The sequence below is a fragment of the Belonocnema kinseyi genome, chromosome 9 (genome assembly GCF_010883055.1).
Source record: "Belonocnema kinseyi isolate 2016_QV_RU_SX_M_011 chromosome 9, B_treatae_v1, whole genome shotgun sequence".
Taxonomy (NCBI): domain Eukaryota; kingdom Metazoa; phylum Arthropoda; class Insecta; order Hymenoptera; family Cynipidae; genus Belonocnema; species Belonocnema kinseyi.
Genome location: NC_046665.1, coordinates 68357940 through 68385837, shown reverse-complemented (window position 1 = coordinate 68385837; position 27898 = coordinate 68357940). Strand labels below are relative to the sequence as shown.

At 26.8% G+C, this 27898-nt stretch overlaps 1 protein-coding gene across 1 annotated transcript; it reads right to left on the bottom strand.

Moving 5' to 3' along the window:
• Positions 1–9225: 9225 nt before the first annotated feature.
• On the bottom strand, positions 9226–27088 carry LOC117179890 (cyclin-Y). Its single transcript, XM_033372080.1, has 4 exons — positions 26268–27088; positions 21719–21939; positions 15756–16042; positions 9226–10812 (listed from the first exon to the last, which is right to left on the bottom strand). Exons 1-4 carry the CDS (start codon positions 26497–26499, stop codon positions 10524–10526), a joined length of 1029 nt encoding a protein of 342 aa, XP_033227971.1. The 5' UTR covers positions 26500–27088; the 3' UTR covers positions 9226–10523.
• Positions 27089–27898: the final 810 nt, after the last annotated feature.

Here is a 27898-nt window from a genome sequence, read left to right as displayed (position 1 = left end):
ATAGGGTTGTTGCATGTTTTTAAATATTTTTTTGACAATTCAATTAAAAGAACACTAAAAAATGAACGTATGTAATTGGGGTTGGTAACATCCTTGGCAACGTCTCAGCCTTACGCATTAGAATGACATTATTCATTACTATCTTTTTCGGTTCTATATAGAAAAATATTTAAAAAAAGGGTTTGAATACACTTAGCTTTTCAGATATGTATGCAGTATTAAAAAAATATATATTATCTAAAATTCATGCAACGACCTCATTGTCGAATAACAAAATTTTCGGCAGAGAATTCCCGATTTATAAAATATCTGAAGTAGAAAATTATCTAATTATAAAATTCCGTAATTAAAAAAAATTTGTTTACAAATATCATTCATTAAACATACAATGATCAAACATTTGTATAAAAAAAATATGTATCATGATTAGTGTCATAAAATTATTGTTTGAAATTAAAATAACAAGAATTGAAAAAAATGTCCAGAATTTTTTTTTAAATATTGTTATTGTCAATTCAAAAAATAATTTTAGAAGCTTTAATAATAAAAAATAACTTTTTTCTCATAAAAATGTTTGATTGTTGTATTTTTGATAAGTAAATTTTATATTTTAAATTCGGGAATTTTCTAGATCGGTAATATTATAAAATGTTCGAAAATTTTACGATTCAGGAATTTTATTATTCGGGAATTTTATAATTCAGGAGCTTTATTATTCGGGAATTTTACAGTGTCGGGATTTGTCTGTCGGCCCCCCGAGCTCTAAGTTTTTATACTTATAACTTGAAAATATAGCGCGGGCAATTACACTTGCGCGAACGAAACACAGAATATGTATATATAAAATATAGCTGTATTTTTACTTATTTAACTTCCATGTGTTAATATTTTCGACCCCGCAATATCCTTTTTTTTTTTTTTTTTTTTGGCTTTTTTCGACTTATACGCCCCGATCGCCCCCTCCGAGATCAAGCTGAATATTTTAATCATTGAAATTAACGCTTGAAAAAAGTTGAAATCAAACATTATTTAACTCTAAGAGAAAACACGTAGGAGAAAAAAATCGCTGTGCAAAAATTGAAAAACTAACCTTTTCTGAAGAATTTGAAGGAGCATCAAAGACAGCAAACTTCAGGTTGAATTCATTGCATTTTGTAACCAAAATTTCATTAAATTTTTTACCGACAGGTTATTCGAATCTCATTTTTGATTAATGTCTCAAAATGTCACATAACACCAGCAGTCCCAGAAAAATATATAAAAAAATAGAAATATAATTTAAAAATACAATCTCTGTCAAGGAACTCGATTTTTTAAATCTTATTGCTATCTCGAAACTAGTTTACACAACTGTCGTGTTGCTTATTGAAGGGCACCGGTTTCAAAAAAGTTACGAAAATAACCTCACTTTTTCTAGCTTCGCGAAAACGCGAGCCACTTGTTCAGAACTTCGTGAATAGGCCATTAATTTGATATCGAAATGGGTGATGGCGCTCAAAGTGTGTGATAATTTAATTACTTATAGCGAAAATCCGAGTACTTTAAATCTTTTGAACGACATACCATGACATTTGTACCAACAAAATTGCGCTCAAAATTTGTTTATTTGAACATTTTTCAACGTTCAACCGCTGGAAAGGACGAATAGTTGGTCAAGCGAACGAATAAAATTGCGTTTTTAAAACTTAATTATTTAAATTTTTCGACATATTTTGAAAATATAACCATGTAAATGATTAATCTGTGTATAAAGGTGTCAATATATTGAATTAATGTTAAATTTAATTTCTGTATGAAAAAACTCGTAATTGAGTTGTTGAAATGACTAGCGTGGCGACGAATGTTTACGCTTGCGCATTAAACCTTCCGTAGTCGCGCGAAAATTAAAATATAATCTTTTATTGTTTTTCAACAAGAACGTACCTCTATCTTTCTCAGAAAAAAGAGAGAAATTAATGGAATATTGTTTTTAGTGAAAGCAAGGCAGAGTCTAAAATCACGGAGATGAAAAGGGTCGGGTAGTAAAATCTACTTAAAAACAAAGCTTATTTCATATTTAAAAAATTGAACAATTTTTAATTCACAAACATTTAATCAGTCATTTCAAACTGAAATTATGAATCTTCAGCAAAGAATGATTTTTTAACACAGTGGTTGAACCAAAAGATGAATTTTCGAAAAAAAGTTAAATTCTCTACTTAAAGTTAATTTTGATTCCAATATTTGATATTTTCTATCAAAAAGAATTTTCAAACAAAAAGGGTGACCTTTTAACAAAACTCTTGAATGTTTAAAGTAAAAATATGAACTTTCAACTACAAAGTTTCATTTATAACTAAAAAACATTAGTTTTCTACCAAAAAATAAAAATTTTTAACTCAAAAAGATAAATTTTCTAAAAAAAAAATGGAAGTAATTTTTCAGTTAAAAAACTTAATTTTTCAAAAAGAATGCAAATGAATATTAAAAAAAAAAGTCAAATTTTCAACCGAAAAGATCAACCGTCAAGCAGCAACAACATTGTAATTAAATAGTTCAATAGCAGTTACATTCTAAATTAATTAATTCTTTTAAATTGTTAAACCTTTAGCCAAAAATGAATTTTTGACTAAGATTATAAATCAACAACAAAAAATGAGTTTAAAAAAGTGGTTCCATGTTCAATCAAGTAGTTCAATTTTCAACCAAAAAGATGAATTTTCAACGAATAATGTATTAGTAGATATTTTAAGCAAAACTAAACTTTACTTTTCAATACAAAACATTTGAACCCAACCAATAAACAAATTAAAAACAAAAAAACCGTCATTGACTTCTCAACAGAAAGTAAATTTTCACTCGAGTAGATGATATTTCAACCCAAAAAGAGGAATTTTCAACAAAACTGGATGACTTTTTAACAATATTGTTGAATTTTTAACCTGAAAATATAAACTTTCAACTAAAAAGTTGCATTTCTAACCAAGAAAGATTAGTTTTCTACAAAAACGACGAATTTTTATCTAATAAAGATCATTTTTCTACTAAAAATGACGTTATGTATTAAATTTAAATAAAAACATGATTTTTTAGACAAAATAGTTTTTTTAACAAAATAGTTAAACTTACACGCACATAGATGAATTTTCGACTAAAATGATAATTTTAAATAAAAAAGGAGTTTATAATAAAGTGGTTTCATGTTCAAACAAATAGTTCAATTTTCAACCAGAGAAAAGGAATTTTCAACGAATAATATAATGGTAGAAACTTCAATCAAAAAATACTTTGATTTTAAATAAAAGACATTTTAATTACACCTAAACGCGAATTTTATAATAATAAAAAAATTATTTCCCAACAAAATGTAAATTTTTGGCCCAATAGTTAATATTTTAATTAAAAAAGGATGACTTTGTAACAAAATCGTTACATTTTCAACCCGGAAATATGAAATTTCAACTAAAAAGTTGCTTCTTGTAACCAAAAAGATTAGTTTTCTAGGTTTTCTACAAAGAAGATAAATTTTCAGCTAACAAATATCAATTTTTTCAAAAAATGGCAAAGTTATATTTTCAGTAAAAAGCATAATTTTTCAATAAAAAAATTAATTTTAAACAAAATGTTCAATTTTTAACCAAAAATAGGAACCTTCAACAAACACATTTGAAAGAACAGTTCAATTTCTACTCAAGCAGTTGAATTATCGATTTAAAAAAATCAATTTTTAACAAAATAGTTAAACTTACATGCACATGAATGAATTTTCGACTAAAATTATGAATATTAAGTAAGATAGGATTTCTTAACAAAGTAGTTTCATGTTCAACCAAGTAATTTAATTTTTAAACAGAAAAAGGAAATTTTCAACGAATAATATAATGGCAGAGACTTTAATAAAAAAAAGATTTTAATTTTAAATAAAAGACATTTTAATTACACCTAAACGCAATTTTTCTAACAATAAAAAAATGATTTCTCAACAAAATGTAAATTTTTGCCCCAGTAGTTGATATTTTAATTAAAAAAGGATGACTTTTTAACAAAATCGTTAAATTTTCAACCCGGAAATATGAAATTTCAACTAAAAAGTGGCTTCTTGTAGCCAACAAAGATTAGTTTTCTTCCAACAAGAAGAATATTCAACTAAAGAATGTCATATTTTTACAAAAAAATGGCAAAGTTATATTTACAGTAAAAAACAAAATTTTTGAACAACAAAAAAATGAACTTTTAACCAAAAAGATGAATCTTCAAGAACAACAAAATTAATAAAATAGTTTGACTTCTACGCAAACAGTTCGATTTTCAATTTAAAAAAACATTGTTTAACAAAATAGTTCAACTTGCAATCATAGAGATGAATTTTCAACTAAAATTATGAATCTCGAAAAAAAAAGAATTTGTTAACAAAGTGATTCCAGCTTTAAACAAGTACTTCAATTTTCAACCACAACAGATTAATTTTCAACGAATAATGTAATAGCAGATATTTTAATCAAAAAAACTTTAATTTTAAATTCAAGACATTTGAATATTACCAAAAGACGAATTTTCTAACAAAAAATTGATTTCTATACAAAATGTAAATTTTTGTCCTAAAAGTTAAAATTTTAATGCAAAAAGATGAAATTTCAATAAAACAGTTGAATTTTCAACCAAAATGATGACGTTTTAATAAAATCTTGGAAGTTTCAACCAAATAATAAAAGTTTTAACTTAAAGTATAATCGCCAGGCGCAAAAAATTGCAAAAACAACAAACCTGGTCCAAAGTACAAGATCTACAAGAATTATACAAATAAAATTATCCGAGTTTCTTAAAAATAAATCGGATAAATAAAAATAAAAACCCTACTGGTCCTTCGTGTACATATGATTTATTGAGCACAATCAACATTCTCATTCTACTAAACCTATGAGTTAATCGGTAAAAACTTTCAGCGTAAGATTACAAATGGAGACACATTATAATGTACACAGTATAAATTCTTTCAGGCACTAGTCGTTCTTTTGGAAAGGGTTAAAAAAAAGTACGTGGAATGCTAAAGATTGAAACCCAGGAAAAGCTCGCTATGCATTATAAAATACAAATTACAAACCAGTCCTTATAAATAATAGAAATCTCTACTTTCCTAGAGTTGTTAATAGCGCTTAAATCTTCAAAAGATCGCAAGTGAAAATCTAAAATCCCCAAAACTGTAGAAAGCATTTTGTGCTTTTTTACAATCAAAAAGGGCCTATATGTACTCAAGTTGATCTTGGCCCCGTACAATTTTCCCGCATGTACACACATTCAAAAAAATCTTTCTGTAAGGATTGCCATGGAAAAAAGGGAAAAAAGGAAATATATATAAGATTAAAACAGCCAAGTAACTCAAGTGTTAATTAACGCTCAAGATCTGTACAAAAATTCTAGACTGGTTTTTTTCTTACGTGCTACGATATTATTATAATATTTTATAATCTATTTTTATATAAACCATTTAAGATAAGTTGCTGATCAGTAAAACTAAACCCAGCTGACACTTATAGTTAGTTTTACAGATAACCAGCCACATAAAAGTAGAGCTGCTTGTATACAATCGCGTTAACTGAATAATTACAACGACTCATTGGTATAGTTAAAACACGTATTTACAAAGAATCCATTGATCAAATCCACTTCAAATCAGGCAAGTTCTACACTTAAAGTTGCAGGATCTCTCAGGGACGAAATATGTTGCTTTTTAGAGAAAATTAGGCGATACGTATTTTTACTACTTATAAAAAAAATTTACGGAGTTATGCGTATTTGAATTTTTGCCTTTGTTTTTCAAAAACTTCTAATTTTTTCTTTAAACTTATATAACTTTTGACCTAATTAAGATATTTCAGATTTCTTACAGACTCTGGGTAGAGTTTATTGCATGCATCTCACAATTTATTTTCCTCATGATAGTACAAATTCATAAAAAAATTGGCAAAAAATATAATTGTGGGTTTTTTTTTTTTTTTTTTTAGAAAATTGACTTTTAAGAAAGAAATCTCAAATATATTAATTAGGTCAAAAGTTATATAAGTTTAAAGAAAAAATTAGGGTTTTTGAACAACAAAATCCAAAATTCAAATACGCATAACTCCGTAAAAAGTTTTTTTTTACAAATCGCAAAAATACATATCGCCTAACTTCCTCTAAAAAACAACATATTTCGTCCCCAAGAGATTCTGCAACTTCAAGCGTAGAACTTGCCTGATCTGAAATGGATTCGATCCAGGGATTAATTTCTCTGCAAATCCTCCATCCTAGTTTCATCTCAGACGGATGGAATTTTTAAGACGAGGTAGGACCATCGCAGTCTTTCTACTCGCGAAGCGTTCGAGTGATAAAATCTCATTGCATCGGCACAAGTTACAAATTGCAACGCTAATCAGTATTCATCTTAATAATTTGAAATCTACAATATCACAACTATCTTTATACCTTTCATTCTTATTTAGCATTATATCGCATTTGGCCCTTTGCGTAATTAGTTTTACATATTGGTGCACAAAATTATATGACTTTGTCGATTATCAGGATGGAAGATTCTAATTGCCGTTACCTTATACGTACATTTTGTTCGAGTTTAATTACAGCGTTAAGCACTAGTAAAGCCATACGAAGTTTATCAAATAATTGCGTACAATTAACGAGAATTGCACGTGTCACAATAACGGTTTACTTTTATTTGCAGGACGCAATGGGATTGTGGATTGTCTTCCGATAGATCCTCAATATAGTTATAAAAATAGCTATGCGCACACTCTTAATTATTGCAAATTAAGCGTTCAAAAAACCGAAAGTTCTTGAAATCTTACTTTCTGAGGCCAGAAGCGGAAAAAAGTTTCCAATTTTTTATGATACCGATCTAGATAGACAGGAAAAGTTCTTGATGCAAATTCCTACTTTGCCGACTTTGAATCCATTTAAAAGCTCAAGTGGTTCATGTCCGTGCTAAGTTTCTATAATGTTCTCAAAGGGTCCGGATGGCGTCAGAAAATTATAATGGTTAATTGAAACGATAAGTAACCATGGACTTGTTAATGAAAACTTTGTTTCTCACAAATGCCCATAATAATTTCATTACCTTATCGGAATCATTTGAAAATATTATAGAATCTTGGCACGGAAATGAACCGCTCGAGCTTTCAGACTCGTAAGGTAGAAAATTGTATCCAGGACTCAGGAATCATAGTGCGAAAGAAGCTCAAAAAAGGGAAATAGGGTGGTTTTTTACGAAAAAGGGAAAAATATGGGAAAGATTCAACATTAATTTTGACATGTAGAACAGAAAAACGAATCTTTTTATAAGAAATTTGGAGTTTTTAAATAAAATGCTCAAGGAATTTTTAATGCCTTCAGAATTTTTTAAAAATCTCATAAAATTCCTACTGCGAGTCCATTGGATGCCTATTAATTTGCCAATAAACCTTATTTGCCAGTAGCGACACGATGACGAAAAAATCTATTTTCTTCAAAAATGATCCATTTTCAACAATTGAAAATTCAATTTTCTTTAACTTTCAACACTAGAATTTTCAGCATAAATATTTTCAACTGCTGAAAATTCAATTATTAATTTTCTCCAACTTTCCAAAATAGAATTTCAAAAACGTTTAACCTTCCGCTGCTTTTTCAAGTATTCAAGTATTCAAGTATAAAATTTCTTCAATTTTCAAAACTAGAAAATTTAACTGTTGAAAATTTCAATTTTCTTCCATTTTTAACCATAGTATCTTCAATCGTTGAAAATTCAATGATCAATATTAGAAAGTTGAATTTTCTATTGTTGATAATTCAATGATAAATTTTCTTTAAATTTCCAAAGTGGAAAATTCAATTTGCTTCATTTTCCAACAGTCGAATTTTCAACTGTTGAGAATTCACGTATCAATTTTCTTCATTTTTCAACATTTTAATTTTCTGTTTATAATTTAATTACCAATTTTCTTCGTTTTTAACAGTTGAATTTTCTATTGATAATTCAATGGTCAATTTTCTTCAATTTTCAACAGTTGAAAATCGATTTTTCTTTAATTTTCAACATTAGAGAATTAACTTTATATCAATTTTCAACTGATGAAAATTTTATTATCATTTCCCTTAATTTTCTAACAATTGAATGTTCTACGGTTGATAATTGCATTATCAATTTTCTTCAATTTTGAACGATATAATTTTCATCAATTTTTTAGAATTGAATTTTCATATGCTGAAAATTAAATAATAAATTGTCTTTAATTTTCAACTGTTGAAGATTAAATTTTTTCGATTTTTAACAATAGAATTTTCAACTGTTGAAAATTGAAATATAAATTTTCTTCCATTTTCAATAGTTAATAATTTAATTTTCAATTCTATTCTCAACAGTTAAATGTTCCACTGTTGATAATTTAATTAACAATTTTCATGAATTTTTAATAGTTGAATTTTCTCCAACTTTGAACAGTTAAATATTCAATTTCAACAGTTTCTGCTGTTTTACTTCAATTTAATACAACTGAATTTTTAAATGTTTAAAACATTTACTTACAAATTTAAAAAAAATGAATTTAAAAAATAAAAATGTCTATCCATGAAAAAAATTTCCATAAAAGCTCATTTTTTTGAAAATGCGTCACATTTGGGAAATTAATAGTTATCCAACGGATTCTCAGTAGGGAGTTTATTTATAATATTTAAAAAAAATCCAACTTCGTTCACCTCCATGTTATGTTGTTGCAAATTCAATAATGGCGAAATAAAAAAGTCCGGCAAGAAATAAATTTCCTGAATAAACCATTTTTATTTCTTTAAAATCATTCTCACAATCAAGAATATTTTCTCTTAAACAATACCATAATTAATAATTAAATAGCGATACTTCTTCGTCCGATAAATAATTGTGATTTTTTTTGCATTTGCTTGAAAATTACTGAAAAGACTTAGCTATAAATTACATATTTACGTTTGCTAAGGAAATATTTAATTTCGAGCTAAATCTCTTTAGTAAATTTCAAACGAATTCAAGTTAAAATGTCACAATTCAAAACTCGAGACTACTTTCTAGTCCAAAATTTCCCGCATGATTCAAATATTGCATTCTCAAATGTAGCGCTTTGAAAGAGAAAGTGGGGAAAAAAAGTTTTTTTCTTGGGGAATAGGGAAAAGGGAGAAAGGCTATTCCTGAAAACTCTTCCTGTCTATTTACACATAGATACCTTGCCTAATTTATGATCCATAGTCTTTTGTTTTAAATGCAAAGTTTTATTTAAGCCTAATAGAAGCTGTGTTTAACAACACTAAAATACATGAAAGTTTTTATTCTAGAGTTCTAATTTTTTTCGAAGAAAAAATTCTCGAAAAATAATTGGAACTCTGGTTACAATTTCAATTTCTTTCCATCGGAATCTCAATAGGTTTTTTTAAAAAACGTTGAGCAAAATGAAAACTGCACATTCGTTCTGGTACTGAATCTTGCAAATTCTTTTTTTTTTGTACTATGCTTTTTGATTCGTTAAACTCACGCTCGAATAAATTCATTCAGATACTAGAAAATCAATTCTAAATTCTACGTCGCTAGTACAAAACAAGTTACAAAACACGTAAATCCTGCTAAATCAACTGGCCAAATTTCTTCTGTGCAATGAAAAAAAAACTAACGTCTATTTAGGCCTCAAAGAGACAATCGCAGTTTCAAACAAAAAAAAAAACCTAATCAGTTCAGTTTACATAGCAAACTTATTCATACATCGATTAAAATTAAAACCCTTTATTATTTCTAATTCCTTTTCTTCTGGTAAAAAAGCCACATTCGTTAAAAAATAATAAAAATAATGAAGGGTTTTAAATTCCGAAAGTGGAATAATTACACACCCATTAACAGATAAGATGGTAATTTGCCTCGAACATAATGAGACATAGATTGTACAAAAAATACAATTCTTCTAAAAAACACTAGAAGTCAAATTAATGGAACAAATGCAGTACGAAGAACATCACAGGAGCGAAAAAACGAAAATATTCTCTCGAAGAAAATGATAATATGCAAGCACAAAGCAGACTTGATCCCAAATTGTCCTGGCCAAATTTTATCTAGTACCTGTATTCGAATCAAATATTCACTAATAATTGTCCTGGATCTGATAATCAGTAAAATGACTTTATATGCCTAAATCAGCCTTCGCAGAAACTCGAAGACTATCGCAATGAATCTTTTTCTTTTTTCAACTGAATCTTAAGCGGAGCTTTAAGTACTTGTAAAAAAGAAAACAGAGATCAAAGACTGTTCTAGGCGAAAAGAATTACAATAGTCTTTTACTTGCAAAGCACTTACAAACATAAAGTATATTATAATAAATTACACTGGTTCCTATAAAATATTTGTATTATATAGAAAATAATTCGAAAACTGTACAATTTCAAAGTCTCTCGGAGTGCAAGACTCGCATTTTTTTCAGGGCAACAATAGTCGCGCAATTTTTCAATTTAAAATGCCACATACAAAGGTCGTACTTTCTTTCGGTGTCGAAGAGAAGTCTAATTTATGAGAGGATGGCAATGCTTCGTCTAGGCCCACCTATACAGACGTTATCGAGACTGGACCATTTTTTAATACCATTACGTAAAGCTTCAGCTGTGACTTTGTCCTCGTAAACTCGCGACATAGCCTCGAGCTTTTGGGCTTTTTCTTTACTAAGTGGTTCACTAGGGAATGTTAGTTCATTCGCTTCGGCGAGTGTGCGGAGGTCAAAATAATATTTTGCGTAAACACTCGAAGGAACATTTATGTTGAATTGAAGCATTTCCAGGAATTGTCTCTCCAATTCGTTCCTGGGAGCAACAAACAATTCAATAGTTTAATAGGATGGTGAAAATATGATTGATATTAAGAAATAGTTATTGTAAATATTCAAATTTAACTGCACTGAAATTTAAAAACTCAGAAAAAATTCCCGGCTACTTAATTTTCAACATTGAAAGCTTCAAAACTAACAATTTCACCAATTAAAGTATTCAAAAAAGAATCTTCAAATTGAGAAATCTAATTTGGAACAATTATAAAAAACGAATTCGTTACAAATTCGTACAAATTAATAGTAGAATCTAAGAAAATTGAACAATTTTTATTTTGAGGAAAAATAACTCAAACTGAACATTTTTAAACTGAGTGCATTATAAATTGAAACATTCAAAAATGAACAATTTTACATTTAAGGCAATTAAAATTCCCTGGATTTAAAGAGAAGAACTGAAAATTCTTAATTATTATTTTCAGATTATTTTCAATTTGAAACTGTACAAAAACTGAACAATTGAAACTGCATCATTCATGAATTAATAAATTCTGAAAGTGTTTAATTTACAAATTCTAATTCTCTAAATGATATTCAATTTTGAATAAAAATAAATTATAATCGTTCTAGTGTTTATATTCCTATATTGAAAAATGTTGACAAGTTTGAATATGAAACAAAAAATGTTGAACTTTCGCATCTAAACAATGTCCAATTTGAACACTTTATTTAAAATTGTTCCTTCCAACTTGAAATATATATATATTTAAAAATTTGTCATAAGGACAACCGCAGGATTTCGCCGGGAGCGGGTGCTAATCTGAAAAATTGCACCCGCTTCCAGCGAAATCGCGGTAAAATTTCAGCCATAACCACATCTCACAACCGTGAGATAGGTGTGTGTATATATATATATTATTTTGAAAATTTCATTTCCAAATTATTCAATTTCACACGCTATTAATTTATAAATCACACAACTGGAATTATTAAACATTGAGCGTCTTGAATTTAATAAATATGTAATAAATAATGCAATTTAAAAACAATTCAATAAAAATATTTAACTAAAAATTATACAACAATGTTTGAATTTAAGTTTGTTCAATTTTGAGCGCCCCAAATTACATATTCGACGTTCATCGTTCTGAAATAATATTAATAATAGTAATAATAAAAATAATTAAAGTATGAAAAGGCTGTAATTTTTAATCCTGCAACATTGAAAGGTTTAAATTTAAGCCCACGCGATTTAAACATGTTTCAATATAAAATTGGAACGTCTCAAAATTCCTGAGAAAGAACATTTTATAAATAAAAAAATCCCGTACACTGTTAAAAATTAAATATAATATACCCATGTGTATTAAAATTAATTATCAAGCTTATGAAATCGCCATTAAGAGCCACTATATTAAATTTCATATACATTCATGTTAACCACTTACAAGAAAAATCAGATAATTTCATTTTTCACAAATTCAAAATAAGTTTAGCAGTAATTTTCGATTGTAAATAATAAAACATGATACCTTCTTCCTGTTAACCAGAAATAATATTGCATTTTCAGTCAAAAAGTTAAATTAAGCAAATAAGTAACAAACCTAACCTACAATTAACTGCCTTCGCCTTAAATTTGGACTATCCAGGGCGAAATTAGGAAAAATTTTACCCGTTCATTGCACTTTCATAATAAATAATAATTCAGTCGACAAATTCTAGATTAAAAATTTAATTGAGAATATTTGACAAGATTTAAAGAAATTAAAGCACGTTGAGTTTTCACGCACATTGCTATACTGACCTGTATATTAAATTTAATACACATGTATGTTAAATTCACTAAACTAATGCATGTTACATTTCAGTAGCGGTAGTGCATATTTGCTTCACACACATGTATATTAAACCTCGTACAGATTTTTTAAACAGTGTAATTATAAAATTGACGGCAATAATAAATTCCCGATACTGAATAAATCTCGAAATAAAATTGACTTTATATTATATCCGAGACTGAAATTGCCGAAACAGGGAAATTTCCAAATCTAGACGGTTAAAAAAAGGTAAAATAATAAAGAAAGAAAAATACTTTTATCTGATATATGTATTTTCATTCAATTATAATTTTGATATTTGACCATTTTTAACTGTCTAGATTTGAGCAGTTTTCTGTGCCGGGTATTTTTTTATTTCCAGATCAAAGTTTTTATAATTTTAAAAGATGTTTTCAAAACCTTTAAAATTCAATTTTTTCAATATAATAAAGCTTACAAATTTTAAATTTTTCCAAAATATGGTTTACATTTTGAAACTGCGCAATTTTCAACGTTTGAATTTTAATTTATTTAATCTGCAATGATTTAAATTACAAAAATTTCAACTTGTAGCGCTTTCAAATTAAAAATTATTTTAAAAATCAAGGTTGAACCCAAAATTATTGATATTTGAACATTATGAATTACAAAATGAAAACGTAGAGATTTAATAATTAAAATTTAAAAATGTCATGTGTAAATATTAAAAGATTTTACAATTAGCAGTCGTCACAGTACCTATTCTCATTTAAAAAGTTAAAAAAGTCTATGTTTTTCAGAAGTAGGCAAATCAAGCTTATTAACATATTTTTATTTGTCGAACACGTCACCCTATATAGTTATCAAATACGCAAAAATAATGATCATTCAAAACAAAACATTAAATATAACAAAATTAAAAAAATAACTGGAAAATCCTCCACCATATACACGTTGAATAAAAATGAAATAACCATTACTAAGAAAAACACTAGCATTAATAAAAAGTGAAATTAAAAAAAAATCCAATTAAACATTTTTTAGAACAAATAAATAAATTATATTCAGAAAAAAAAGAAAAAAATTTAGTATACAAATTCATTTTTCATACTTTTTACTCTAAAACTAATCATTTTAAAACATGGTAGCCGCCGGACCGAGAAATGACTCGGATTTTATGAGACCGTGAAAACCCAGGAAATGACAGTGAATGTACTTTTTGACTGAGAATTTTATACATTTTTAGAACAAAAATATAGTTAATTATTTTAAATACCGTAATTTGGACATCACGGGATATAAATGCTATTTTAAATTACTCAAATTAAAACTTTTCAAGTGTTAAGTTAAATTCTTAACTTTTTCAAGTAGTAAAGCAAATTTAAAAGTCTGGTTGAATTTTCAAAACTATTTTCAATGTTAAAATCATTTCAAATTAATAAATTCACAATTAGGTGTTATTAATAAATTTCAAATATTGTTTCAGATTAAATATTCCCTATTTAACCACCTGCAAATTGAACATTTTTAATTAAAGAAAAGCATTTTTAATTTAAAAAAGAGTAGCTTTAAAAGATATTTAGCCAAATTTGACTGTTTCTTTTAAATAAGCAATTATAAATCAGATATTCAAACCTAAACAATTTGAAGCGTAATTGGTTTGAATGTATAAATAACAATCAAACAATTATTGAGTTAAAAAATTAAAAATAATTTAACTTCTAAATAAAAATTTGTTTAATTTTAAACGATCACATAAAAAAAATTTAATTTGTTCATGTTTCTAAGTTAAATTTGTTTAAAAATTATATAATTTTCAATGTTTAAAAATGTATTGATTCATTCTTCAATTTACAGCATTGACGATGATAATGTGGATTTATATTTGTAACTAGAAATATTTTAACTGCTCAATTTATAAGAGTTTAACATTACAAATTCAATTCTAATTGAATAATGATAAGGGCTTCTATTTTATAGAATAAATTATTAAGTGTTTGAATAAATTTTTTTTAAGCTTCAACTTTCAAATTCAAAAGATTCAAATTCAAAACGCAAAATCATAATATGATCGGGAATTTACTAGGAAAAGTAACAGAATTCCCAAATACTTCGCATGTAAATAAAAAATGTATTGTCTGTGCCATATTTTAGTTAGTAAATTTCAAAGATTTTTCAGTTTCCTACTGGCTGGTAATAAATCGATTATGGCTAACTCGTTATACAGGTTCAAAAAGTATTTTTTGAAACATAATACGATTTTATGACGTTATTTTATGGTTAATAAGATATTTTTGTAAGAGAATGAAAAAATCTATTGAGGAAATATTGGGTACAAATTAAAAATGTGTTTTTGATTATCAACCGAAAAAAAACTTACAGGAAAAGAAACTTCAGTAAAAGTTTAAAAAATATTTGATCTCAACCGGTTTTATTTACATTCGAGTACATTTTTTTAACATAACACGTTATTAAATTTATCTTGAGAACTATAAAGTACAAATTTTTGATAGAATACTGCTAGGGGTTCGTAATGAATTTCATTTTAATATTTTCAAAAAATCGCCACCATTTTGTTAGTTTAGAAGTTTTCCTCAAAGACTTTTACGCTGGATTTAGAAAGAAAACTAAAAGTTCATATTGATAATTTTGTCAACAAATTTTTTCATAGGATACGTACCATCGATAGGTTAATAGAAAAAGAGGGGAAAAAAATAAAAATTTCCAAAATACATTAAAACTGGTGAATATATGAGAATATATATATATATATATGAATTTAAAATTAAAAGTGCTTCAAACTGTAAAAAAATAGAAATTTTAAAGAATTTGAAAAATAATAATTTTAATCTCACATTACTTTCTATGATATTAAATGAAATATAAATTAATTAGATAGCTTATTCTACTAAAACTAAGAATTCAATAGTTTTGTTCTCACTTCCCGCTTTTTTCTCAACCTTAGATACTCTTGTTTGAAAAATAGCGCTATAAAAATATTCCCATTAACAATTTATTTTTATCGAAATGCAAAGTTTCCTGAAAATGGAATATTTTTCTCGTGACTAGACATCCTGTTTCTGTGTGGGACTGTTGTGTGTGCGTGTGTGTGTGCAAATTCCTCGTGAGTTTGAAAGGAAAGAGCGGTTCATTTAAAAGTGAAAGGAATAGCTGAAATACTTACATGTCTTCGACAGTGATGTCCTTTAGAATTTGACAATAGTCGACATTCCACACAGCCTGGTCGTCCCACACCTTGGAAGCCAACAAAATAGCACCGAGAACGATTCTTTTCCAATTCGCGGGAGTTATATCTATTTCCGCATACGTGAGCAGACGTTCAAGATACACTAACGTTATGATAGCACACTCTGCTGTTAATTGTGCTGCGTTAAAAAGAGTCCTCACAAATTTATAGATCTGCTTGTGTTCTGGATTATGTTTGTCGTAGTCGTCTGCCACGCCATCTCTCTAAGAAAAAAAAATTCAAACTTTTTATTTCTTATAATGGATAAAGGATTATATTTTTTTAAATAAAGCTTTATTTTAGGTATAGTTTTTCACATTATGGAGTCATGCAAGTATTTCTAATTTTTTTAAACAATCGATTCGAAATATGTATACAATTTCGAAATTTTATTATAAATAATGTTTTTTTTCAGTCCTTCTAAATATCTTAATGTAATATCTCAAAAATAACAATTTTTTAATTTGTGAAAGTACTTTATAAAAGGATATTTTCTTAATGGTAGAAGTTTATAAAGAATTAACATAATTATTTCTTGAATTTTTTCATAAGGTGAATGAATTTTAATAATAGATAAAATTAATTTTTTTCATGTTTTAAATTAAAGATATCTTCGAAGTGACTAGATAACGTGTAAAAACAGGAGAATTAAGGAGATTTTTCACGAAAAAAAGGAAAATATATTCTTTTAATTAACATTATTGTGGGTAGTACTATATTACACTCAATTTAAAATTGTTCAAATTACTAAAATTTTAACCAAAAGTATTGTATTTTCAATAATATAAATGCATTTTTTTAAACAAATAGTTTAATTTTAAATAAAAATTATAAATTTTCAACCAAACATGGCATAGTTAAATTTCCAGTTAAAAAAATTTTTTTAACCAAAAATAAAAAAGAATCTTTCAAAAAATAGTTAAATTCTTAGTAATATTGGTGAATTTTCAACTAAGATGGTGAATCTTTAACTGTTATAGTGGAATATTCTATAAAAAATATTAATTTTTTGTGCCAAAAAAGACCAATTTCCAACAAAAAAAGACAAATGATCAACATTGATTAGTTACATTTTCAGTTAAAAGACTTAATTTTCAACCAGAGATGGATTATAAACAAAAATGGTGAAATATCTAACTGAGAAAAGAGATGAATTCTCAACGAAAAATATGATAGATGATATTTCAACCCAAAAAATATTTCAATTTATAAATCAAAAACAGTTAATTTCAACCAAAAAGACGAATTTTCATCTAAAAAAAGATCAATATACAACCAAAAACAGAATAAATAAGTTTTCAATCAAAAAAATTAATTTCTAAAATTTTTATTCTGGAAGTACTTTTTGCTAAAATGGAAATGATAATTTCGATTAGTGGCTTCTTTAGAATATATTATTTGAAGGCATCAATGTTTCGAAATACAGTTTATAAAGCTCGAAAAAATGAATTTTAAAATGATGAAAATTACAATTGGATAAGAACGATTTAGATTTTTCGTCCTTGAACACAGAAATTTAAAAAATGCTTTCGTTTCCTTGAAACATTGTAAACATTCAATCAAAACATCAAAGTACTTATTCTATATAAAAGTAAATGTAGTAAATATAGTAAAGGTAAACATTTTTACAAAAATAGGTGGAAAAAGAAGTGGTTAAGTTAAATAAATATGTAAATCAATGATAATTAACACATTTTTATTTGCTGAACACATCACACTATACTTACCTGATATAAAAAACGTCCACCGAATTATTTAAAGGAAATTAAACAAAATCTATTTTACCTGATGGATATAAAATTAGAATTATATGGCGCAGATTAATATCGAAAAGTGGTCGAAAATGTTCTTTCAAATGTTAGACTATTCTTTTAATTAATGCAGGTAATTAATTTTGTGTTCTTTATACGACAAGTAAGGACAAGTATGTTGTTTTTTTGGCAAAGAAAAAAAGACCGGTTTTAACCGGTTTTGTTTATATTTTAGTAAAAATTTCGAACATAACGCGTCAGAAAAGTGTGAAGTGATATTTTTAGAACATGAAGTGCAAACAGAATAGAAAAATGCTGAGGTCTTTGAATAAATTGTCTACGATATTATGTGCCATCTGCTTTATAAAATTTAAGTATTCATAATTTTGTAAAGAAGATTTTGGTCATTTAAATCTTTAGAAGATTTAAACAAATTAAAAAAAATGTATATTTTGAAAGATTCCTAACAAAAATTTAGAGTTGAAAATTCCTAAATATATTTTTAACTAACTAAAATATATCTTAACATTATGTAAAATCCCATAAAATAGTAAAAAATTTCTTAGAAATTCTCTAGATACTTTTTCGACATATTAGAAATCTTTAAAAATCATTTTCAATTTTCCCGAGAAACCTAGGAAAATTATATTTATATAACCTTAATGCAAATTATGATTTAGGTTTGAAATTGCATCTTTCCTGGTAGAAATGTAATCTTTTTTATTAAAATTGCAACTATTTGGTTTAAAATGAAAATCTTTTTGGATGAATTTATTACATTTTTCGCTTGATTGAAGATTTAACTGTTTTATTGAAAATTAGTTGTTCGTTGGATGAATTCAAATGCTTCTGATTTAAAACAAATCTTATTGGATTAAAATATCAAATATTATATTTTGCGTTGAGAACTCATTTTTTTGTAGAAAATAATTTTTTTGGTTGAAGATTCAGAGTTTTACATGAAAATTCGTCTTTTCTGGTATAAAATCAATCTTCTTGGTAGAAAAATCATGTATTTTTTTTATCGACTATTACATTGTTCGTTGAGAATTTATCTCTTTTATTTAAAAATTAAACTATTTTTGTTCAAGAATAATTTTTTTGTTGAGGTCAGTATACGTCAGAAATATCAGGATCTGCCGATGGTCGTTTGATTTTGATAATAGTTGGTAAAATGATAATGCTTTCTGAAATAAATTTTGGGTCCAAATGATTTTTGAAGATTTTCAAAATTGCAGAAGTTACGCTATGTTTAATTTCGGGTTAACATTTTTTTGAATTATTAATATTTCTTGAAATGATCATTTTATTTTGGTAAAAATTGGACCCATTTTTGGTGAAAATGATATATTTAAAGAATATAATACAATCAAAATGTGTTTTTAAATTTTGCCCGAAAAAAAGATCAAAACAAATTTTGATTCCATTTTTCGTGAATTTCTCCCCATTTAATTTTTCTTAAATATAAATAAAATGATTCCTTGAGAAATCAACTTTCTCAAAAAAAAAAAAAAAAAAAAAAAAATCATAGATACTGTACCGGGTTCCAAGTTATCGTCATTTTAGTAAGACCACGACGGGTAATATTGAGAGGATTGAGACCGGATAATATTGAAAACAAACGAGCTTCCACTTCTTGCGAACCGTGATTCTGAAAACCAGTGGAGGGGCAACGCGCGGTTCGAGTTCTGAGCCGGGTATATTACTTTGAGAACGGTCACGAGAATATAACCGAGAAATAAATTCTCTGAGAATTTATGAGAATCCCAGAATTAAAAGAAAATTGCATTTTTTCGTTAACTTTTCGGTTGAAATTCAACTCTCTTTTTGAAAGTTTGCCTTTAGCAAAGTTAACCTGCTTTAGCAAAAATTAAATCTTTTTTTGATAAAAATGCAACTGTTTGGTTAGGAATTAAGCTATTATACTATTTTCTTGAAAACTTAACTATTTCGTAGAAAATTTACTTTTTGTTTAAAATTTATATTTTGGTGTTGAAAAATGAACTGAAATATTTTCTGGATGAAAGTTCCACTCATAAAAAAAAGGTTTTTTATTAAAAATTCATCTGTTTTAGTAAAAAATTGATCTTTTTGGATAAAAATGCAACTATATGTTAGAGAATTGAACTATTTTGTTAAAAATTCATCCTTTTAGATTGAAACAATTCGTCTTATTGAATTGAAAATTCAATTTTTTCGTAGAAATTTATTTTTTTGTTACGAAAATTCAATTTTTGATGTTACTGAGTTAACTGGAATCTTTTTTGGATAAAAACTCAAATTTTTTGTAATCAAAAATTCTTCTGCTTTAAGATAAATTTCATATTTTTTGATAAAATGCAACTATTTGCTAGAGAATTCAATAATTTTGTTAAAAAGTCATCCTTTTTCGTTAAAAATTCGTCTTTTTGGATTGAAAATTCAATTTTTTTGGTAGAAAATGATTTCTTGTTAAAAAATTCACGGTTTGATAGTGAAAACTCGACTAAAATCTTTTCCAAAAGAAAATTCAACTATTTTTTGGAAAATTTATCTTTTGGATTTGAAAAACTTCATCTGTTATAGATGAAATTTCATGTTTTGTATGAAAATGCAATTTTTTGTTAAAAATCGTTCTTCATTGCTTGATAATTCATCGATTTTTTAAAAATATTTCGTTGAATCGCTTTGTTAAGAAATCACTTTTTTTGTTAAATATTTATATTTTAAGTCGAGAAGTTATCTCGTTGGTTAAAGGTTTAATTATCCTGTTATAAATTAATCTTTTTTAATAGAAAATTCAACTACTTGAGTAAAAATGCATCAGTTTCGTGTAAATTTAATTTTTTGTTGAACAGTTATTTATTTTTCGAGTACAAAATCTTTATTTGTTGGACATTCGTCTTTCTGGTTTTAAAATTCTTTTCTTTTGTTTTATAAATTTCATTTTTTTTTTCATCAAAATATAAACCATGGCACTTTTTCGTTGATAATTTATCTTTTTAGATTGAATATTTAACTATTATGGTAAAAATTCAATTATTTTGTTGAAAATTCCAGTATTTTGTTAAAGAGTTATCTTTAAAGTAGAAAAAACTTTTTTTTTTGTTTGAAATAAATTAATACATTTGAAAATTTTTAATTTGTATATGAAACACTGTATTCCTGAATATGTCTGAGCTAGAAAATAATTTATTTTCAACCGCTGATGTAACCTGAACAATAAAAATATTGTTAACAATCATAAATTCTTAAATTCTCTTAAATTCTTTTAAATTCTGCCATATTCTCGGTTATATAACCTGAACTTAAATTCTCGGGAATTTAAGAACTTTACGCGCGGTCTCACTAAAATTACGATATCTTGGGATCCAATAGTCTTCACAATTTTTTGTTTGAAAAGGGAAGGTGATTTCCCAAGGAATCATATTATCCACATTTAAGAAAAATTAAAAGGAGAGAAATTCACGAAAAAGGAAATGAAAATTTGTTTTGGGCTATTTTTCGGGCAAAATTTTTAAAAATGTTTGATAGTATTATATTCTTAAAATATATCATTTCACCTCTAATGCGTCAAATTTTTATCAAAATCCAATTATCGTTTCCAGAAATATTGATAATTAAAAAATTCTGTGGGACGAAAATTTCATTCATACAGCATTATAATTTTACCAAATTTTATCAAAATCGAACGATCAGGGGTAGATCCTCATATTTCTGACGTAATCTGGACCTATTATCAAAATCTTTTTGAATTTTCTGAAAATTCTTACGAAAATTATATTTATATAACCTTAAAAAAACTAAACAAATAAACCTAAACCATATTTAGTTATTCGAAATTGTTATTTTTTATTAAAGATGACTTGTACCCTCCCATCGAAAAATTACACGCGCGCGATTTATGATAGTTAAAAAAAATACGCAATTTAAAAACCTTTGAAATGGAAAACTGGAAAAGGATCATTTTTTTATCTCGTACCAAACAGAAAAAATTGTATTCGAACGTTTTCACATCTCCAATTTTTTTAAACACATTGTCCCGTAAAATTTCGTTTTTTATCTTTATCTAGTTGTCATTTTCATGTGCTTATTTTCAGCAAGAGAACTTTTGAAGTATGTTTTTAATTTATGCATAGATAATTGTAATTTATTGTTGCTGCCACTTACCGTTAGCGGATGCAGTTTTTCATCGAATATTTCGATTTGTCGCTGGGAAGTTCTATTTTTTATATGATAATATATCGCTAATGCGACGCATTTAACAGTATTCTTTAAATTAGGTTGCGACACAGTACTATCGTCCAAGTAAATCGTACTACAACTGCTGCTCTTCTTCAAAGGTCTTATATCAGCTATTTGATGTTGACTTTTCTTTCTCACCATACCATCTGGAAATAAAAATCAATTTAAACAAAGTCCTAGACAAAAATATCATTAATCTTACGTCAACTTGAAAAGCCTTCAATATTTTTCTCTGTATTGGAATGAGTTACGTACTGAAATGTTTCTTCATAATTTATGATTTTACGATAACTGTAGTACCGCAATAAAAATAATTAAATTTTTAAACAAGCAATGGAAATGTGTTTTATATAATAATGAGATCGTGGCTACATAAGACAAGTCGTATTTGTTCTCCTGAGGTAAAAATATGATGAATATTCTTGCTCGAAAATTTGAAGTTGGCAAAAATCATTCTGAATTTTTTACAGAAATTTAATGAGGAATTTTTTTTTGAATTAATAAAATGTTGAAGCGGTTTTTCATTTAATATAAAAAAAATATTTATTAAAAAATAAGTAGATTTATGAATAGAAATGATGTGATGTAAAGCTATTGCAGGATTCACAATGCAAATGGAGCTCAAAAATGGGGAAATAGTTGAATTTTTTCACGTAAAAGGGAGAAATAGGGGATTGATTTAACATTTATTTTTACATGTAGAAAAAAAAAGAAATAATATTTTTAAGTGATTTCTGTCATTGAAGATTTATTTTTGAAACTTGTATATACGTAGGTCGTTGGAAATCCATTCACCACGATTTAAAATAGTCCAACAAAAAATAAAATTTGTCTGAGAAAACATTTTTATATATTTAAAATCGTTCTCATATTTAAAAAAATATATATTTTTTTAAATTCGAGCATTAATCATTAAATCATGATACTTATAAGTATAATTAAATATTTCTATCTAAGATTTCTCATTTTGTCCGTACTATAATTATTAATTTAAATTTAAACTTGAAACTAAGCTTTTCAAAACTTTTAAATTCAAATTATAAATAGTTTGAGTGCCTGAGATATATTACATTTCAAACAAATTTAATTTGTATTGGCTCAGTGGAAGAATAGTTTATCTTTCAAGTAAGATTTAAAAATAAAATTTGAGGCTGCTTAAACACTCCTATACATATTTAAAATTCAAGTGGCTCAATTTTGAACGTCGGACTCTAAATTGTACACGCTAGAACGTTTAACTTTGCAGTTGATCAAATTTGGAATATTCCCTTTTTTCACTTATTTAACTTTCTACATTTCAATACAAAAGTGTTTTGCTTCTAATACTTCTTTTTGAAATTTCTATAGATATTTTTTAACTCTTCCAATTTGATATCACATAACAACTTCTGTATCTGGTATTCACATTTTCAATTCGTTTCAAATTGTTTCACCTTCAAGTTTTTTTAAAGTGTTTATCCATATTCTAGTTTTGAATGAAACAATTTTCGAAATGGAATTAGAACAATGGCTTTTATAGTTATTACGTATATTTTATAATTTCGGAGAATTTCCCACTTAATTCAAATATTGTATTTTAAAATATCAGATAAATTTAAATTTGGATCTAGGCTTGATTTTCTGAATTACATTAATTAATTTACAATTTAAAGATTAATGAATTTATTCATAAGAAACTACATCCATAAAGTGCTAATAATTATTTACTATTTCTCCATGGATTTAAATTTTTTTACTAATATCTTTTAGTTAAAAAATTGAAAATTTAAAAACATATGTAAAAAAAACTTGCGACGCAAAAGAGAAAGAGATCAATATTAAATTCAAGAACGTGTCTGCTTTTTTTTTTTTAATTGAATATTTTTCTATTGGGATAATTGTGCATTTGCAATTGCTAATTTGTTCATATCCAATTTTCAATATAGAACTATATAATTATGAGTATTTGAATTTGAAATTATTGCATTTTTAACTGATTAACTTTCAATATGTTGTAAAAAAATTACTGAATTTTAAACGCTTTTAATTTAAATCTATTTAATTTGTAATTAATGGATTTACAACTTCTTCTGAAGCTTACAATTGCAAATTGTCCAACACTAAAGGTTTCAATTTGTTATATTGCAGTAAAAATGTATTTAATGTAATTTTATTTTATTCATTTACAAATGATTTTTGAATAAGACTTTAGCTCTTATTCATCAACTTTGGTTAACAAATTAAATAAAATAATTTCTGTATAATAGATCCCGGGTTTTAATAAATTTTTAAAGTAAATAACACCTTAAAACAACACATTCTGCTCGATAGAGATTTTCAAAACTGAAACTGAAATATGTAATATTGGCTTTCTTTGCACTTTTCATTCCTTGGACTTGTCAATTGTGTTTATAATGATTTCTTATCAGTAAAAGGCCATGAGTTAATCAAAATATTATTGTAAGCGATCTAGAAAAGAATAATTAAATGCACTATATGAATGACTAAATATTTCTCTATGATTTAAGTAAAAAATACAAAATTTAGCGTTTTCATTCATTTTTCAGCTTCTTACCTGTTTTTTTTTAATGTCTTTCTTTTATCAGTATTGTTCCGAAATAGTATTTGAAATTAATTTTTTAAGCTAGCTAGAAGAAAAATGATTTAAAACCCCATGCAAATTTGCTGCTTTTACATTTTTTATTCTTCAGGGATATCTCATTTTTTCGCGAATTTTTATAAAGAAAAAGTCCACAATACAACAGAAACGTCTTTTATGGCACATAGGTTCTTTCTTTTTAGTTTTAGTTTCTGTTACCAAAATTTTCCTATTTTATTATCAAGTTTATAATTAATCAGGGGATCAACAAGTTTTATGCAAAAAAAGTTAATTTCTAAAATAACGCAGTTAGTGAATGATAAAGAGTGACATTTTGTGTGGAAGACAGATTATAATTATTTAAACAATTTGAATTTGTTTAAACAATTTTTTCCCCTGTAAATCTTTAAAGGCTACTATTTTATGGAATTAATAATGCAGTTGATGAATTAAAGTTGATATTTATTGTGGAATACAAGTTTGCAATTATTTAAAGAATTAGTAATCGTTCTCTTGTGACTTTTCAAATAATAGATGGAAAAAATCCTTTTTTTTAAAGCTCTTGCAGCATTATATCGCTTCTCATTAAGTATTTTCTTATCTCAGAATTTATACCCTAATTTTTAAAATATTAATCTTTTTTTTAAACTAGTATTTTCTCTATCTTTCCTAAGAAAAGAAGCAAGTGATATTAATCGTTTGAATAATTGCAAACTGTCATTCATAAACAATATCACTCTTAGCATTCATTACATGCTACATTCATTTAATTTAAACATTTAATTTAAAAAGATTTATAAGATGAAAAAATTGTTTGAACAAATTAAACATTCTTGAATTGAGTTATTATCTCCAGAAAAAATAAAATTTTACGATTAACAAGGGGAAAATTCTTTAAATAAACGTAAATCTTTTAAATAATTACCAAATATATTAAGTTTGAAATATTAGCCCTGAAATTCATCAATTGTATTATTCATTCCGAAAAATAATAACTTTTTACAATTTACAGGCGAGAAAAAATGGTTTAAAAAAATAATAACTGTTTAAAAAATAAAAAAATATTTATATGACACTTGCAAATTTGTGACTGATCCAATATAAATAATAAACGCGATAATTTGCATTTTTTGGGCCATTTTTAAAGCGCAATACAAATGGATAGGGGGCATCATCATTAGAAGTTATTGGGTGAAATTTATGCATTGAACATTCCTTAAGAGGTGTTCAAACTTTAATTAAAAGAAAGTTAATAACAAGTAAGTCTTTTTTCCATTTTTTCAAAAACCGAGCTTTTCTAATTTAAAACCTCGCGTTAATTTTCAAAAACCCTGGGGCACGGGTTAATGTTGAACAATAAAAAAAATTGGAATTTATTTTTTCGAAAAATAAATACATTAGGGGGGATAGATCGCCAAAATAGAAATTCGAATTTTTTAATTACCAGTTGCACAGTCTGTATTTTGGAAAAAATGTTTGAGCAGTTCTATATACATTCCAAAAGTGAGTATTTTATAAATTAAAAATATATCATCTGCTGTAAATATTATTAATATTAACACTTGGCAAGTTTTCTGAAAGTCTAAAATACAATTTTTAGCAAACAATTGTGTGGCTGTTTTGATATTTTTACTTGCTTTGCAACAGGATAATAAAAATCCGAAAATAAATGGCATAAATGTTAAAAGGATTGATAAAATTATATCGCTAAATTAAATTAAAATACCCGGAATATAAAGTTTTCGAAAATTCAAATACAAATTTCGTTCAGAACTTGACTAAAAAAATGCAAGCCTCTTAATAATCATCCCACGTAAAAACTCCGCTCCTGAATTTGCTTAATTTCATTGAAGAACACTGATTTTAGAACCATAAAATATTAAAATAAATATTTACTTTCGATGGACTGTTTCGATCTTTCCATGAAAATAGTACCAGCACAAGGATGTAAAGAAGGATCAGAGTTCCAAACTTCCGGCTCTCTTTCACTAATGTGTTGCAGGTTGTTGACACTGATGTCACCTTCAGGAAGATGATCTTCGAGACCTCTACCACTGCCATCGCCTACGAAATCTTTTCTGCCAACTTGAGGGCTAGAGTACGCACAGCAACTGCTTTTATTTCCCATTTTTGACTCGAATCTGCCGACTTTTGCTCAAGAAGTTCCCGCTAGGAGATAATTTCCTGGGATTATATTTGTCGGTGGATCTGAACTGAATGATCCGTTTTTGAAGGATCACTCAACGAGGACGTAACAGGACGATTTCTGTTATTCACATGTCGTTTTTCTCTGTGAATCAGCTGACAAAACTGCCAGTGCATTCGACGTTGAACGTGTCGTCTCGCTCGCTCATGACGTTCTCATTCGCCGTTCACCGGTAAATTTGTCTAAAAGTCGGTCAGATTTTGGAAGAAAAAAACTGATCACGGGGAGTTTTAAGTTTGACAACTCCGAGCTTTCCGTTTGCGGAAATTGGTCCTCACTTTCGTGTGTCGAAAAATCAAACGCCAACGCCTTAAATCTCGACTGTCACCGGTTGACTTTTGAGGTTCGGTGCTTTGTAGGCGGAACTTTCGTAATCGAGTCTTACTTGTCACATTAGTCATTGTTGTGGATTAAACTTGCCATATTTTTATAAACCACAGAACTTTCTTTTAATATCTTGCAAAATCTCACCGGAACAGAAAATAAGGCATTACCTGTCGAGTGGTTTCGAGCCATGTCGAGTCACAAACTAGGCGATTGTTGTGATTTTCAAACAAGGTTGAAAAACTAGCACCATTTTAAAGGAAGGTTCACAGCACTTCAATAGACGCGGGAATTTCAGATGGCGCTAGTGAAATTTGAATAAAAAGAAAATGTTTTTTTTTTAAAGAAACTTTTGTGATGCATTTAATTGAAAATTGAACAATTTTTAACGAAAAAAGCCATTATTAATGCTTGAAAATAAAGTCAATAAATTCTGAACGGTATGTAGTATACGGCCGTTCAAAAACTACGCCACGTCAACAATTTTGTCTTCGATTTCATTTAATAAATATATGCTTAAAAGAAAACATACAAACATAATATTTTAACAGACTTCATAACTACACGTGCTTTCAAAACACGGGAAATGGAATGTTTTTTCATGAAAATAGAGAAATGATAGGCAATATATACTAATACATAGAATTAATGTATAAAGTACAATAATAAATTCAATATGAATCGAGCAAGTTGCCAAGTCGAAATATAATGTATCTTCAGAAAAATAGCCGTATTTACAACCAAAAAAGTAGATTTTCTACTAAAACAAAATTAATTTTCAACCAATGAGTTTAGTTTTCAAGCTAAAAACTCCATTTTTTACCTTTGGTAGAAAACAATGGATATTCGAAAAGAAGAATTTCAACAATACAGTTGGCTATTGGAAAAATATGACTTTTTAACAAGATTGTGGAATCTTCTAAACACAAAGATGAATTTTCGAACAATGTGTCCAATTCTGAAACAAAATACTAAATTTTGACCAAAAACAGTAGCA